The sequence below is a fragment of the Pongo pygmaeus genome, chromosome 13 (genome assembly GCF_028885625.2).
Source record: "Pongo pygmaeus isolate AG05252 chromosome 13, NHGRI_mPonPyg2-v2.0_pri, whole genome shotgun sequence".
NCBI classification, from domain to species: Eukaryota; Metazoa; Chordata; class Mammalia; order Primates; family Hominidae; genus Pongo; species Pongo pygmaeus.
Window position 1 is genome coordinate 60,290,433 of NC_072386.2, and position 16,566 is coordinate 60,306,998.

Here is a 16,566-nt window from a genome sequence, read left to right on the forward strand (position 1 = left end):
TGGGGAGACTGTGGCTCAATGAGGTCAAACAATTTGCAATCAGGGAGTAGGGATGCTTTGAATATGGCCATCATCTCACTGGCTCACTGTGGTAAGTACCACACGCAGGGACTGTGGGTAGGAGTGGGAGCTGGGCTGAGAGGAAGGAGCCTAGTGGGGAAATCCTGGAGCAACCTGACCCTTATGGAATCATTTTTAAAATAAGGAAGAGACTTTGATCTTGGAAAAAAGTGTTAAAAATGTAATCTCTTCACAAATTCTTGTCAAAAATAATGAAGTACAAAAACCACTAAAATTAAGAAAGGTAACAATGATTATTATAATAAATAACCGTTATATAGTAAGTAATGGTAGGTAATAAGTGATATATTTAGGTTTACCTGAAGTAAACTTTATGAGTATGACTTGAGAGAATGTCTGAACCCTGATTAGCATTCACTTGACCTAGCTCCAGTTTTTATCTGCTGAATGAAGAATGTATTCCTGGAACATAGATTTATAGGTGCTTGCATTTGAAGCAAATTTGACCTACTTTGCCCCTCAGTAGTTTTATTTATTTATTTATTTTTGAGACGGAGTCTTGCTCTGTTGCCCAGACTGGAGTGCAGTGGTATGATCTCAGCTCACTGCATCCTCCGTCACCCAGCTTCAAGCATTTCTCCTGCCTCAGCCTCCCCTGTAGCTGGGATTACAGGCATGTGCCACCACGTCCAGCTAATTTTTTTTTAATTGTTATTTTTAGTAGAGACAGGGTTTCACCATGTTGGCCAGGCTGGTCTTGAACTCCTAACCTCAAATGATCCGCCTGCCTCAGCCTCCCAAAAATACTCCTTTTAATATAATTGCAGAGATGTGTATTTCTTTTAGTTGCTTTTTGTCTTATCAGCATCCTTTCTTTCCCCCTCTCCTGGTTTTAGAACCTCTGTTTTCATTGGGAACCAAAAACCCTAATGTGAATATAGCTAACCCCATCTCTCATTACACAGTCATAGGGATTCTCCCAATTCCACTGCCACAGTGATGGATTCAGGGATGGGCATGGATCCACGATGAGCAAATTCAAGTCCTTCCGGGAACTTTCTGTTGCAGTTACCACGAAAGATGTTTCCCTCTGATTGGGGTTTTCTCAGTTGGCTGGGTATAAGTTTGGTACTGCTCATCGTTGCTCTGTCTAACCTATGTACAGATTAGTGTCCAAGAGATACAGGACAGACTCTGATGACATCATTTGAGCCCTGGATGCCACCTGGCCTGAATTCAGTTTACCTTTAGACTTTGGTCATGAAAACTTACAAATCTGTTTTATTTGTTTTTGCTGGAGCTTGTTCAAATTGTGTTCCTGTTACTTGTAACTAAAACAATTCCCAGTTTCAGCAATATTCCACTGATGCTCTAACAATTTAAAAATAAAACAAGTATGAGATCACCCTTATTCTTGCCATTACATTAGATAAAATTGTGGGCATCCTAGTTTCTTCACTAAAATATTGGTTTTCTTTTTTTTTTTTTTTTTCACTGTTTCTTCCTTAAGTTCTGGTGCATTCAGGGTGGTATTTGTGTCTTTGAATAATTACTAGTTGTACTTTTGTGGGGAGAGTGATGCCAGGAGGACTTCTGTTCCACCATCTTGCTGATGTTACTCTCCCTCACTAAAATATTGTGTGTGCAACTAAGATCATCTGGGCAGCTGGTAAGTGCGCCAAGAATTTTAGGAAGTAGACATCCAGATCTGTTAATTACTCGAGATCCCCCAGAGGCACAGGTGCAAATGCTTGTGCACCTGTGGCTTTGTAAAGCCAGGGAATCTTGTATCTTCCAAAGCCCAATGTATGCAATGTAAAGAAAAGTGGGTAGAAGTGAAGAGACATGGGTTTAAGCTTTGGCTCTGCCACTAACTTGACAAACTATATTGAGTATCTTTCAGACTCTTTGGTTTCAATTTCCTAGTCTGTAAAATGCATGGAGTAGCAAGGGGGAAAGTGGATATTTGGCTTCCACGTGGTTTTGGGATGAGGTAGTAACAAGAGGCACATGGAAGACACTGGCTTTGGGGGTTCCATGCCTGGACTCCAACTTCTGATGACCAATTTGCTTCATGACATCAAAGTTAATGATTTGAATAAAGGGGTAAAATGGACCACCAAGAAACAAGTGCATTTGGGGAAGCTTGATCTGCAAGTCAGAGGACACAAGGAAGCTAAAAGTGGCCTAAAGCAGAGAAAGGCTTAATAAATACTTTTGGAAAGACTCAATACTATAAATCTTACTTGGGTTGTTTAGTCCCGAACTAAAACACTTTGCTATCCACCTACAGTTTACCAATCCACACAGTAATGTCCTAGGAACTTTTATGTCTAAAATAGATGGAAAATGTCTCACATTTTGACTTTGCAGGTTGCTTTTGGACAAAATTTCATCTACTTTCATTTGTTCACTATTTAAGAGCTATAGACGGGCATGGTGGCTCACGCCTGTAATCCCAGCACTTTGGGAGGCCGAGGCACATGGATCACAACGTCAAGAGTTTGAGACCAGCCTGGCCAACATAGCGAAATCCCATCTCTACTGAAAGTACAAAATAAATAAATAAATAAATAAATAAATAAATAAATTAGCCGTGCATGGTGGTGGGCGCCTGTAATTCCAGCTACTCGGGAGGCTGAGGCAAGAGAATCACTTGAACCTGGGAGATGGAGGTTGCAGTGAGCCAAGATCATGCCATTGCACTCCAACCTGGGAGATCAGAGTAAAACTCCATCTCAAAAAAAGAAAAAAAGAGCTATAGTAACTTTGTATCTCATAAAAATGTCAACAAGTATGTCTCTTTTATTGGCCTTATTAAAGATATATAGACAGTATAAGGTTAAGAAAATAATAACATTAAAAAGAAAGCAATCATCCATGTGGTATATTAAACTGTCTGCCCACAGGAAAGAGGGGCAGCAAGTCTTGTACACATAATTAGAAATATTTTTTATTATCAAAGTTAGGCCATAATACATTCCTATAAAACCCATTCATGAATCATGAGAGGTTAAGCAAGGTAACTGCTCAGTAAACACTCTAGGATAAGTTAGTTGTTTATGAGAACTATCTGATGCATGGAATTATTGGACATAAACTACTTCAAAACATATGCCAAAATTATCGTTTTACTAGGATTTAAGTTATTTTTAAAAATGAGATGAGTTAGGCAGCAAGGCCAATTGCTTATTGATGTTAGTGCTAGTTTGTGATAGTAACTCTGCATTTTCTAGTTAATAGAGTTGGGAGACATGCATTCAGAAGTCATTTCAAAACATTATATATATAATTTTTTTTTTTTTTGAGCGAGAGATAGGGTCTTGCTCTGTTGCCCAGGCTGGAGTGCAATGGTGCAGTCATGGCTTACTGCAGCCTTGACCTCCTGGGCTCAAGCAATCCTCTCACTTCAAACCCCCAAGTAGCTGGGACTACATGCACATGCCACCACTCAGGCTATTTTTTTTTTTTTTTTTTTTTGGTAGAGACAAGGTCTCACGATGTTGCCCAGGCTGATCTTGAACTCCCAGGCTCAAGCAGTCCTCCTGTCTTGGCCTCTCAAAGTGCTGGGATTACAGGCATGAGCCATTGCACCCGGCATATATATGAAATTTTTAAAAAATTTATCTACCTTTAAGTTTAGGTTTTCTTTTTTCCCCTGAAGATACAATTGTACAATTGTAATGGAAGATGGGTCAAAACATAGAGAGTCTCATTATTTTGTGTTATCTAATCTAATCAACAGTATGCTTTCCTAAAACTTTTCTAAAGTCATACAAAACATACTGGCTATTCTTTTTGCATTTCAATTTCAATTTCATTTCATTTTTATTTTTATTATTATTTTCTTTTGAGACAGAGTTTAGCTCTTGTCACCCGATCTGGAATGCAATGGCATGATCTCGGCTCACTGCAACCTCCGCCTCCCAGGTTCAAGTGATTCTCCTGCCTCAGCCTCCCAAGTAGCTGGGACTACAGTCACGCACCACCACGCTCCACTTATTTTTGTATTTTTAGTAAAGGTGAGGTTTCGCCATGTTGGCCAGGCTGGTCTTGAACTCCTGACCTCAGGTGATCCACTCGGCTTCCCAAAGTGCTGGGATTACAGGTGTGAGACACTGTGCCAGGCCCATGTTATTTTTAAATTATTTTATAGTTTAACAAATTTACAAATGGATATATTAGAAGTTATTCTCCATGTATCTAGAAGTAATTAATTAGTTGATTAATTACTGATAGCATTAATTATGTCTGAAGATCAGAAACACATCAGATAAAATGACAGGAACTATATAATTATCTCTGAAATAATTGTATGAGTTCATATGAAAATTTGATTTCATACAGTTTTTTTAGTTCCACATTCATATATCTCTTGCTTAAATACCCCAGTGATATTTCTAGTCATTTCTAAGATCAACAGTGATCAGCTATTATTCATAGCTATGTGATTTCTATACTTTGTATAGATATTACCTTTGCCTGTCATAGTCCTTTGAATATATATATGTGTTTGACCTTTAAAATTAATTCCAAAGATTGCTATCTCCTTTTTTGTCTTTTTGACATGAAAGAATTGTGGAGGTTTTTGATTACAATATGTCTCCTGCTCAGATTAATAATATGTGAAAAGATATCATTCTTATTTATCTCTTAACATTTTTTAAAAAGCCTAAAGCCCATACTTTATTCACATTTTCTTAGTTTTTAACTTAATACCCTTCATTTTCTGCTCCAGGAACCCATTCAAGAAACCACATTGTTCCTGCTGTGACAATTTCTCAGACTTCCCTTGTTTTTGATGACCTTGACATTTATGAGGAGAAACATGTTGTTTTGGCATTCTCTTTTAGCTCTTTTGAAATGCTTTCCAGAAAAGAAAGCAAGCAATAAAGGTTACTTTGTCCCCGTGCTTCGGATGGACTTCTTTACCAGTGAAGATTAAACCCAAAGAAAACAAATTTCTCATTTATGGAGGACAGTGATCATCACATATTACTCTTCAGTGCACATGTATGAATGAAACTATACAGTCATGTGATCTGACTTTATATTGAATCCAAGGCCTATGAGAATAGATGAATGGTGGGGGTAATTTTATTCACAGAAAGGGTCCAGAGACCACTTATAATAACTTCATTTGCTGTGAATAGATATTTTCTGCCTTTTTGGAGCCTGGAGCAAGAGGTTTATGCTGCTGTATGAGGGATGCTGACAGCATGGGGCTGCTGAGAGAGCAGATTGATAAACACCAAACAGTTTATTAAGTTAACTTTGGGCTCCTCTCTGGTGGAAGTTTTCTCTGGTTGTTGTGATTAAGGCAGGGCCAGCTGAGAGGAGGAGGTGGACAGAAGGGTTAGCGGACCTCCCTAAATTCTTGAGTTATTCTTCCCAAAGAATCTCACTCTTGAGGTATCTGAGGTCCAGCAATATAAATGATGTTGGGGCTCAGAAAAATGATTGATAGGCCAAACTTGCCTTAAGGCTAAACTAAAGGTCCCAGAAGCAGACTCAGAAGCAAAGTTTCTCTTTGATCTTCACCTGCCCTCCTGTCTCTCACCTTTCATTCTCCCCCAAGGCAAGCCATGGAAACTGGAAACCCTCTTCCCCAAGGCAGGTCATAGAGACCAGAACCCCATTTTCCCAAAGCCAGTCATAAAGCCTAAAGCTATTACACTAATCCCACCCCCCATCCACTTCTCCTGTCCTTCTGCGTCACAGCTGGCCATAACAAAATTAATACCCTTATTCCAGAAGAGATCTATCTCACACCTGGAAGCAAGTAAGGTAGGAGGCGGGACTTGACTCCAGAGGCAGAGCTCGGACACTGGACCAAAGTGAGAACTAGCTAAGACAGGGCCAGGGTGGAAGCAGCTTTCCATAAGACACGCCCTCCAGTGTGCCATGTCGGCTTACCATTGCCATGACAACACCCAGGAGTTACCACCCCTTTCCAAGGCAATGAACCAATGAAGCAAAAGTTACCACCCTTTTCCTAGCAAATTCTGCATAAACCACTCTTAATCTACATATAATTAAGAGTTGGTATAAATATGACTGCAAAACTGTCCTGAGCTGCTAATCTACGCACACTGCCTATTGGGTAGCCCCACTCTGCAGGAGCAGTAACAGAGCTGTAACGGTGCCAGAGCTGTAACACTCCTTCAGTAAAGGTGGCTCATCCTTGAATTCTTTCCTGGGCAAAGCCAAGAACCCTCATGGCCTAAGTCCCACCTTGGGGCTTGCTTGTCCTGCATCAGCAGGAATGCTGCACAGAGAGGCCAAGAAGCATCTGATAAGACAGACCTTGCTGGGTTTCCCCTCTCAGTGTGTTAGCATTCCATCAGACTCCTTCTGTGTAATCATATTTCTACAGAGCCGTTCATACTTCACTGAGCCTAAGCATAAAAATGAAAAGTTTTCTGTGTATCTTCAGATCTTCATTCTGAAGGCTGGAATGTCACATAAAAATAAGATCAAACATATTTGTTATGCTTTTCTCTTGTTAATATGCCTTTGTTACAGAAGTGTCAGCTATGACCCTTAAGATGGAAAAGGGATCGCCCCCTTTCCACCCCTAAAATAAGGTAGCCTGTTTTAGCAAATAAAGATACAGGACTCCTAGTGAAGTTTGAATTTCAGGCAAATAATAAACAATTTCTTTTTTGTTTTTGTTTTGTTAGTATAAGTGTGTCTCAAGTGAGACACACTTATAAGTATGATAAGTCCCCACTTGGGGACATACTTATGTTCAAAAATTATTTGTTGTTTATCTGAAAATTCAAAGTTAACTGAATATCCTGGTGTGTGTGGCAGGGGCAGGGGAAGGCTAATGCAGGAGGAGAGCGCCCGGTCTCTGGCCTGAGACCACCGCCCTTGTGGAGTGGTCCTATCATGTGAAGGACAAATGTGACATTGCCCATTCTCAAAAGCTACTCCAGGTCATCAGCTGAAGAAACTGTGGGACTCTTACATCTCTGACTGAAACAACATTCTTTCTTCTTTTTCTTTCTTTTTTTTCTTTTCTTTTCTTTTTTTGGAGACAGTCTTGCGCCGTTGCCTAGGCTGGGGTGCAGTGGTGCAATCATGACTCACTGCAGCCTTGACCTCGTGGGCTCAAGTGCTACTCCCGCCTCAACCTCCCAAAGTGTTGCTGTTACAGGCATGAGCTTGGCCTGTAACAACATTCTGTTTGTCTCTCTCTTTCTTCATTTTCGGACAGACACTGTATAAGTCTGTATAATATAAATAGTATCCTCTAATACAGAATATGCAGATCCCAAGGAAAAATCAAACCCAACAGGATCAGAAACAAGGAGCAGCAAAGAAATCTTTTCCCCATGGTCACCTGGTTTCCTGTCCTTTCTTGTGGCCTCGGGATTTAGGGACCAGTGGGTCGCTTCCTGGTTTTCTCCTCTTCCTAACTTCTGGTTCTCTCAGAAATTTCTCAGATTCCGCAGAATAAAAACTGGATTGCACAAAGTTTCTACATGCATTAGATAATTGCAAACTGAATGTAACAATTAAGTGTTAAACCATGTTACATGCCCACGCATAATTCAAAAAAAAGTAGGAAGAATAATTTAATAAACTTGAGAGTTTGAAACCAATATAAGTAGGCTCTTGGCCTCCGAAGAAGCCAGCAAAAGTACTGTGCTTGATAGCCTTTACAAATCAAATGGGTCAGCATCTGAGAGCATTTCAAAGCCTTTGCAAAATAGAGTTGACACATCATAATCTTTTAATGGCATAAATTCCCATTAGCATCAACTGCTGCATAGATAATGTTCATGATGGTGATTAGAAATGTTAATTTCTTAGAGCAATCATAATTTTCTTTAATCTTCTGTGGCAGTGTTTTTTTAAACTGCAGGTTATGACTCATTAGTGGGTCGTGAAATCAATTTAGTGGGATATAATCAGCATTTAAAAGAATAGAATAGATTGAATAGAAAATATCCAATTTCATTGCATATTGCAATTGCATATTGTCAATGTAAATATTATTTCATCTACTTTAATTTCAATTTTCCAAATACATATGTGTAACTATTTGGTTATAATATAAAATGTATTTCATATGGTATGTCATGCTCAAAAATGTTGGAAAAAAGCTATTCTATAATACAATGAATAAATTCTAAGACTGAGCTGAAAGTGAATCACAACTTAAATTCTCACAAATTCATGAGAGAGGAAGAAAATATTTTCAGTAGAAGATATTATAATGGCCAATGTTTTTATCAATAATCGGATCACTTCCCCATTTGCTGTGAGTTTTGTTCAAGGTTGTAAATGTGGTGCTTCATTTCTTATCAGTGGGAAAGGGATGCTTTTAGTATCTCTATACATAAGTGAGGGCTATGGGTTCAGACTGTCTCTACCATTTACTGGTCAACTTATCTTGAGCATGTTACTGAATTGCTCTATGCCCCAATTTCCTTATTTATAAAATAGAGCCTGTAAAATCTGGTAATTGAACTATTGTAAAGAATAAACAAATGTATACATGGAATGCATCCAACACAGTGTTTGGCACATAGTAAGTTCTCAATAAATGTCAGTTACTGACATTACTACTTTAAAATATCTTTATTTGAGAATGGCAAATATAGGGTAACTTGCCTCAAATTTTTATTTTTGTCTCTGATAAGGGGAGAGTGGGGCCTGCAGTATGCTTTGTGGTTCAGTTCATGCCTGGTCCCTGGTCCCGTGATTCTTCTGCAAAGCCTTTGTATTTCTTAGTTCATTGGGATAAAATGCTTTAGAGCAGCAGTTCTCAAGCTGGACACATGATATGATTCATGGGATTGCAAAACTTCTAAATCGCAATCAGGATTTTGAATGAATGTGCATATATACACTTGGAGAGTGGGTGAAGAGAACTGACAAATTAGTATCGTCAGAGGGGTCACATGGTATAGTGAAGAGTTAGACATACTTGGACCTAAGGCCAAGCTTGCTAATTAGCATTTTAACCTTTAGCGAATTACTTAACTTCCTGTAGCACTTACTCCATCTGTAAAATGGGAATTAAAAATAGCTCCTATATCATCTGGTTGTTGAAACAAATAATGTTTACAGTATTTGTAAAGAGTTGAGCACAGCAGCACATGATGGGTCCTCAAGAGAACATTAATAGCAGAAGAAGAGTAGATACACTGGAAAATGAATGAAATAGTTGGTATTCTGAGTTTTAATTTTGGAATGCTGAATCTATCACTGAATCATTGAGTAATCCACTTGTCCCTTCATTTATTAAACAAAACTTGATTGAATGTTGCCATGTGTTAAGGATTGTGTGAGGTGCTAAGAAGGTAGTAATGAACGAGACACATTCTCTGCCCTATCTAGGGAGATGACAAAGAGGTAGTGACCAACCATGATGCTACAGCAGGCAAACAAACTATGGGGCTAAGAGAGAATGTAGGAGACATTTCTAACTCAGAACCACATTCAGCATGTCTGTGGTTTTGTTTCATCTTATAGTTCTAGTTTGAATTTCAGCACTGAACGGGAAACTTCCTTCTGTTTATTTTAACACTGCAAATTATTAGTCAAATGTAACGTACTTAGTAAAGCACAGGAAGGATTGGATTTAATCCACAGAACCTAAAGGAAACTGCTCTTCATATGGCTCCAAGGATGAGGACAGATAGATGAGGACTTTGTAGTCTTGGGACTAGAGAATAGGACAAATACCCACCTTCAAAACAAGTTACAACTCAGAGTATTACCATTTTTGCCTTGACTTCCAGGAAGCTTAAATTTAATGTTCTATTATAACAAGTAGAGTACCATAATTTCTTTCCTTCTCCTTCTTCTCAATGGTTTTTGATTTTCCATTTTAATTTACTATTGTGTGTGTTAAGGTATTTATTATTGTGTGTATATATATCACACACACATATACTCACACATATGCCATATCAAATGGTTTTTGAAAGTAGACAGGGTAAAAATTACTATTAAATCACCTCAGATAACACTGCATCTTACATATTATGTCAGCCTTTTTCTCTATATACGTTTATAATTCAATGGACATAACTAAACTGTAGTATATTTAAATCTTATAAAATTGAGTCACACTATAACATCTATTCTAGGAGAATTTAATAGCAGTAACGGTCTTACAGGAAAGACCCCTATGTTATCAATAATTTATTGTGTCATAGTATCATTTGGGATTATATCTATTATTAGGAGACATAAGGTCACTGTATTAATTCGTTTAAATTATTTTCACACTCTCTGGACACAGAAACTCTTTTACCTTTGAGTAAAGCTGTCAGGATAGCTAAATCAATGTCCTGGTGTCCTTCTGATCCCATCCGAAATACCGTAATCTGCAATTTGAGACAAGGTGATCATTAGCAAAGCACTTTTCCCCCAAGAGAAATTAAATCAATGAGACCACATCTGAGCAGAGACTATCTCTATATCTACAAAGTAGATTCTTAACCACAGGGTAAGCACACATAACAAGAATCCGATGAGAGAGCTCTGCAATTTATTAAGAGGGAGACGCCTTAGTAGTTTCCAAACACAGACCACTTATAGTTGCACTGTTTTGGTCATAACCATATACACCCCACTATGGTCTAATGGTCGTGTTCCCCCAAAGTGCATATGTTGAAACCTACTCACCAATGTGATAGCTTTAGGAGGTGGGTCTTTGGGAGGTCATTAGGTGATGATTAGTAGTCATTATAAAATTAGTGCCATTATGAAGGGCCTCTCCCTTTCACCTTCCACCACATGAGGACACAGCTAGAACTGCTGTTTATGAACCACTTGAATCTGTGCTGCCTTGATTTTGGACTTCTGAGCCTCCAGAACTGTATGAAATAAATTTCTGTTGTTTGTAAGCCACCCATTTTATAGTATTTTGTTATAGCAGCCTGAATAGACTAAGACAGCCTGCTCCCCCAATAAAAAAATAAAACTATAATTTTGGGGCCCTTGCTATGAGTCAGGCATAGCAATGCATATTTTAAAATATGTTACCTTCCATTCTTTCTGGTTTTATGTAAATACATAAAATAAATATATGAATTACATAAGGATGGATATATATGACTATGTAATCAAAACATCACTAATGTGAACATTTATATTAGATATAGATGGAGAAATTAATACATCTAAGCTATCCAGTTCCATAACTCCCAAATTGTACAGGACAGCTGGTCACAGACCCATTTAATAGATTAGAGGATAACTTCAAGCAGAGTAAGTGGGTAGAGTCCATTACAGTGTTGGTGGAGTACATCTGACTTTGTATTTCACCCTAGAACAATGAGATTGTCACAGAGTCCATAGATTGACTGATGTGGACAGAGAGTGGCTGACATAACGGAGTATCATTTTGTACATAAACAACATAGTTATGTGGCCTCAGGCATAACTCTCAACTTCTGGGGCAGTGATAACTGATGGCAGAGAAAGAGGGAAAGAAAAAGTTCCAAACAATGCTTAACAATAATGAAGAGTTTGTTTTCCAAGTCAGAGGAGGCTATAGAAAAAAAGCCAAAATACTGCTTGAATATCCACATTTGAGTTATTATAGTACTCAACTGTTTCATGCCTTGAGCTTATCTCTAGAATGGGATAATAATGGTGCTTATTTATTTCCAACTACATAGGAAGTAAACAATCAGATCTGCTAATCTATAAGTCTAGGTTTTATCACTATGGTACTGAGAATAGACACACACAACCACAGACTGTTAATTAGTTGCCTTAGAGAACTTCTAGTCCACCACCTAAAGACAAGGTAATTTGTTTAAGGTCACACAATGAGCTAGAAGAACAGCTGTGATTGGAATTGAATAACTCTCACCTTTATAACTTGGGAAAAAATAAGGAGAGGGAAGAATAAGATAATATGAACACTTGACTCTTGTACCTGTTTACGTCCTAAGGTCAGAGCCTGGGATGAGGGTAAGGCCGAAGTTGCAAATTGAAATGCCTTCACAGATATTTGAACTGAAAACAATTTTTTTTGAGACAAGGTCTTGTTCTGTCACTCAGGCTGGAGTACAGTGGTACGATCATAGCTCACTGCAGCCTCAATCTCCTGGGTTCAAACAATCCTTCCACTTCAGCCTCCTGAGTAGCTGAGACTACAGGCATGTGCCACCATGCCCAGCTTTCTTCCTTCCTTTCCTTCCTTTTCTCTCTTTCTCTCTCTCTTCTTTTTTTTTTTTTTTGGTAGAGATGGGGTTTCATTATGTTGCCCAGGCTGGTCCTGAACTCCTGGTCTTGGCCTCCCAAAGTACTGGGATTACAGGTGTGAGCCACCATGTATGGCCCTGATCTAAAAAACTGAAAATATGAAGAGCCAAACAAACTCCATCTATCTGCTGTATTTGAATCATAGGTTATAGTTGTGATCTCTGGTAAGGGCTGTCAGGTAGAGGTGTGTCCCAATTCAATTAAATTTTCCAGAAATCTGCTTCTGCATAACCACAAGTTTGGCCAAGATGCCATCTGGACATTATCCCAAACAGCTATTAATGCCCCCAAAGTTTCTACTTGGAAGTTGAGAGGGAACTATTCTATCCTCTGAACTCAGGAAGGGATTACTGAATTAAGGAGAAAATTTGGGGTCCACTGGAGAAAGAACCAGGGGACAGAGGTGAAATTTTGGCTGGCCCTTTAAGTCAACTCTTTAAGCCAGGGCTGGCTATGGTCTGAAAGATATTATCATGTATCATGTACTTAGCTGGCAGCAAGCTGAGGACACTCAGGATAACATCAGAGTTCATTGTTTAGAATTAAGAAATTAGGCATCAAATGGAATTCCTTAACCATCTGACTTGTTCTGCTGATGACTAAAATTTTGCTTCATAAAGATCACATTTCAGATGGAAATTCTTCTGAGGCAACAAATAGATAACATTAAATTTACCCTGAAATACAAGATTATCAGGTTTTCCTAGCAACAGATTTAGGTTTGAGGTTGAGGAAAGGAAGATGGATAAATGCAGTGTTTCTATAGGGTTTCTGAGGAAAGGGCCTTGGAATATTTTGGTACAACAGGGCTTCACAGTTTTTCTGGAAAACCGATGTGGGGGCAATGATTGCACACCTGTTCATGCCCCATCCTTGTGCTGGTTTGAGAACCCAAGGACCTGGGAGTGACCCAGGGTGTGGGAGGAAGGATGCCTTAAAAAGAGGAAAAGAGAGGACCAAGGGGAGGCTGGAGGCTCCAAAGACAAAGTTACATTATAATCTTGCCTGGACTGACCTGAGATATTATGTATTCATCACCACTCCATTTTTATTTTATTTGAAATTTGAATGTTTAAAAATATTAATTATACATTTTTTTATATCTGCTTCAGAAAAAAAAAGTCAAAGAAAAACTAAGGCCTTCCTTTCCTATCACCCATCAATGTTGGCAGAGATGGAAAAAACAGGTATTCTTAAATATTCTTGGAGGAAATGTGAATTAAAATAGTAGTTTCGGGAGACGGTATGTCGACATAAAATTCCTTGATTTTGATGCATTATTCTTGGCAACACTGGATCTTATTTGCTAATATTTTATTTAGGATTTTTGCAATGATGTTTGTGAGTGAGGTTGGTACCTGTCACCAGTCTTATCTGGTTTGGGTATTAGAGTTATGCTAACTTTCTGAGTTGGGAACGTTTTACCCTTCATGTAGCAGAATAGTCCCTATAACAAAGGAATTCACCTGCTTCTGGCAGAGTTAGTAGGATGTTTATATGCTGTTTGGTGCCGGACCATTTTTATGGATAGATTGCTGATTATCTTTATAATTTCTTCAACAGTTATTGATCAGTTGAGATTTTCTGCCTCTCCTTGACTCAAGTTCATGTTTTTCCAGATAACCGAGCATTTCATCAACATTTTGCTAATATTTTATTTCATCCTAAATAAAATATTAGCAAATAAGACCCATTGTTGTTAAGAATATCAAGATCAAGAAATTTTATGTTGACATATCAAATCCCAAAATTTCAAATTTTCACATTTATTGTTATTTAGTTGTACATAGAATTCTCTTACTGTTTTAAAATCTCTTTTATATCTAGAATTATACGGCAATTTTTTCATTCCTCTCTATGTTTCACTATATCAAAATCATGGTCATTTCAAAGAATCAGTTTTTCATTGTATCGATCAATATTATTATTATTGTTATTTTCTGAGACAAGGTCTCACTCTGTTGCCCAGGCCGGAGTGCAGTGGCATGATCATAGCTCACTATAACCTTGAACTCCCGGGCTCAAGTGACCCTCCCACCTCAGCCTCCTGAGTAGCTGCGACTACAGTCATGCACCACCACTCTCTGCTAAATTTTTAACTTTCTGTAGAGGTGGGGGTCTCACTATGTTGCCCAGAGCGATCTCAAACTCTTGGACTTAAGCCATCCTCACACCTTGGCCTCTCAAAGTGTTGGGATTACAGGCATGAGCCACCATGCCTGGCCCAATATTATTATATACAGTTTAAAGTATTATCTTTTATCATTATCCATTCATTTCTTCTACTTTTGCTTCCTTAGCTGTTCTTTTCATAGAATCTTAAGTTGACTTCTTAGTCAATTTATTTTGATTCTTTCTTGTTTTCCAAGTAATGCATTTAAAATTATGTATCTCACATTTTTTATATGCACTTTGTCATTTTCATTCATTTTTAAATGTATGTAATTTATTTCCTTTTACTAAAAATTGTGTTTTTAATATTACAGTGGATTTATATATATCCTATAAATTACCTAACCATATACATATGTATGTTTATATGGTTAGGTATATGTGTATATATATGGGTATATATGTATGTATATACATATTAATACATATGTACATGTATTAACATATGTAATATATACACATGTGTATATATACACATATATATAATGTGTATATATACACATATATGTAAAACCACATATATGTGTATATACACATACATATGTAAAACCACATATGTACATATACATATATACAAATAATGATATATGTGTATATATACATATATATCATAATTTGTTGGCTGTAGAATATTTTATTATATGCAGGTACCATGACTTATTTAGCCAGTCTTCTGCTAATGAACATTTGGATCATTTTCAATCTTTTGCTATTACGAACACCGTTGCAGTGAATATCTGTACATGCACATGGGTGAGTATATATCAGTAAAATAAACTTTGTAGATATGGAATTTCTTGGTCTGTTAGCTACTCTGAGGGGAGTTCTTTAATTTATTATTCTGATTTTACTCTCAGGGCCCTTTCCTGTTCCCTGCCTTTATTTTGATCCTGTATGGTAACTGAAATAACTGTTCATAGTGTATACTTTTCTCCTAGAATAATTTGGAAACCCCTCCCTCCCTCCCTCCCTTCCTTCCTTCCTTCCTGGAAACTCCTTCCTTCCTTCCTCCCTCACTCCCTCCCTCCCTTCATGGAAACTCCTTCCTTCCTTCCTTCCTTCCTTCCCTCCTTCCCTCCCTCCTTCTCTCCCTCCCTCCCTCCATCTTTCCTTTCTTTTCTCTCTCTCTTTCTCTCTCCCTCCCTCCTTCTCTCCCTCCCTCCCTCTTTTTTTTTTTTGAGACAGGGTCTCACTCTGTCTCCCAGGCTGGAGTGCATGATCTTGGCTCACTGCAGCCTCAACCTCCCAAGGCTCAGGTGATCCTTCTGCTTTAGCCTCCTGAATAGCTGGGGCTACAGGTGAACACCACCATGCCCGGCTAATTTTTGTATGTTTTTTAGAGACAGGGTTTCACCTGGGCTCAAGTGAGCTGCCCGTCTTGGCCTCCCAAAGTGTTGGGATCATGGGTGTCAGCCACTGCACTGGATCTGAAACACTAGTTTCTATATCTCCTTTAACGTTCCAGAAATTGCTAAAAATTTCTTGTCTCATAATGTGGTATACTTTTCCCTCTCCCTTCATGATGAGCACTTACAGAGTCTGCTTAGGAGATATATATATATTTGTGATTTTGTCTTTTTTCTGTTATTTGAGGATGAGGAGCAGGAAGGGAGATAGGCATATATGCTCATTCTATCAAATCTCACCAATATGAATTTTAATAGAAAAAGATTTTAAATTAGGTAGAAGTAAAAGTTATTAATTTAATCATTTTGTAGGTGATTTAATAAAGTCTGATATTTATTTACTATAAAATTGGTATTTTCAACATGCACTCTAAAACTTTTGGATGTTTGCAACATGTTGGTTGATCTTATCAAAGCACTATGGAATACAGTGAGATTCTTCTTCAAAATCCCAAAAAACTCAACATCAAAACATTTTGTTAAAAACTTTTCCTCCAAATTCAGTTTGATATATTATAACTTCTGCTCTCTTGCGGACAGATTACCTTAGGCTAGAAGGAATTTTGATTTCTCACATTGAAGAGAAGCAAAATCTTTCAAACTGATATGGTCCCCTTTTCTCCATCCCACCAACCTGCCTGCCAACCAGCTTTCCTGTGTATGTGCTTGCTCTCATTTTGTGCCCCCTTAAAAGTCAGAAATCTGCGCATCGTACTTGTCACTCTCA

The 16,566-nt window shown here is 38.1% G+C and overlaps 1 protein-coding gene across 19 annotated transcripts in view; it reads right to left on the reverse strand.

Moving 5' to 3' along the window:
• The window catches only part of TRPM3 (transient receptor potential cation channel subfamily M member 3), a 904,985-nt gene that overhangs the window by 142,488 nt on the left and 745,931 nt on the right, over window positions 1–16,566 (reverse strand). For all 19 annotated transcript variants that reach the window (XM_054501730.1, XM_054501720.1, XM_054501728.1 and 16 more), the window contains one exon: window positions 10,298–10,370. In XM_054501730.1, the coding sequence (XP_054357705.1) occupies window positions 10,298–10,370 (73 nt within the window). The remainder of the gene's footprint in view (window positions 1–10,297; window positions 10,371–16,566) is intronic.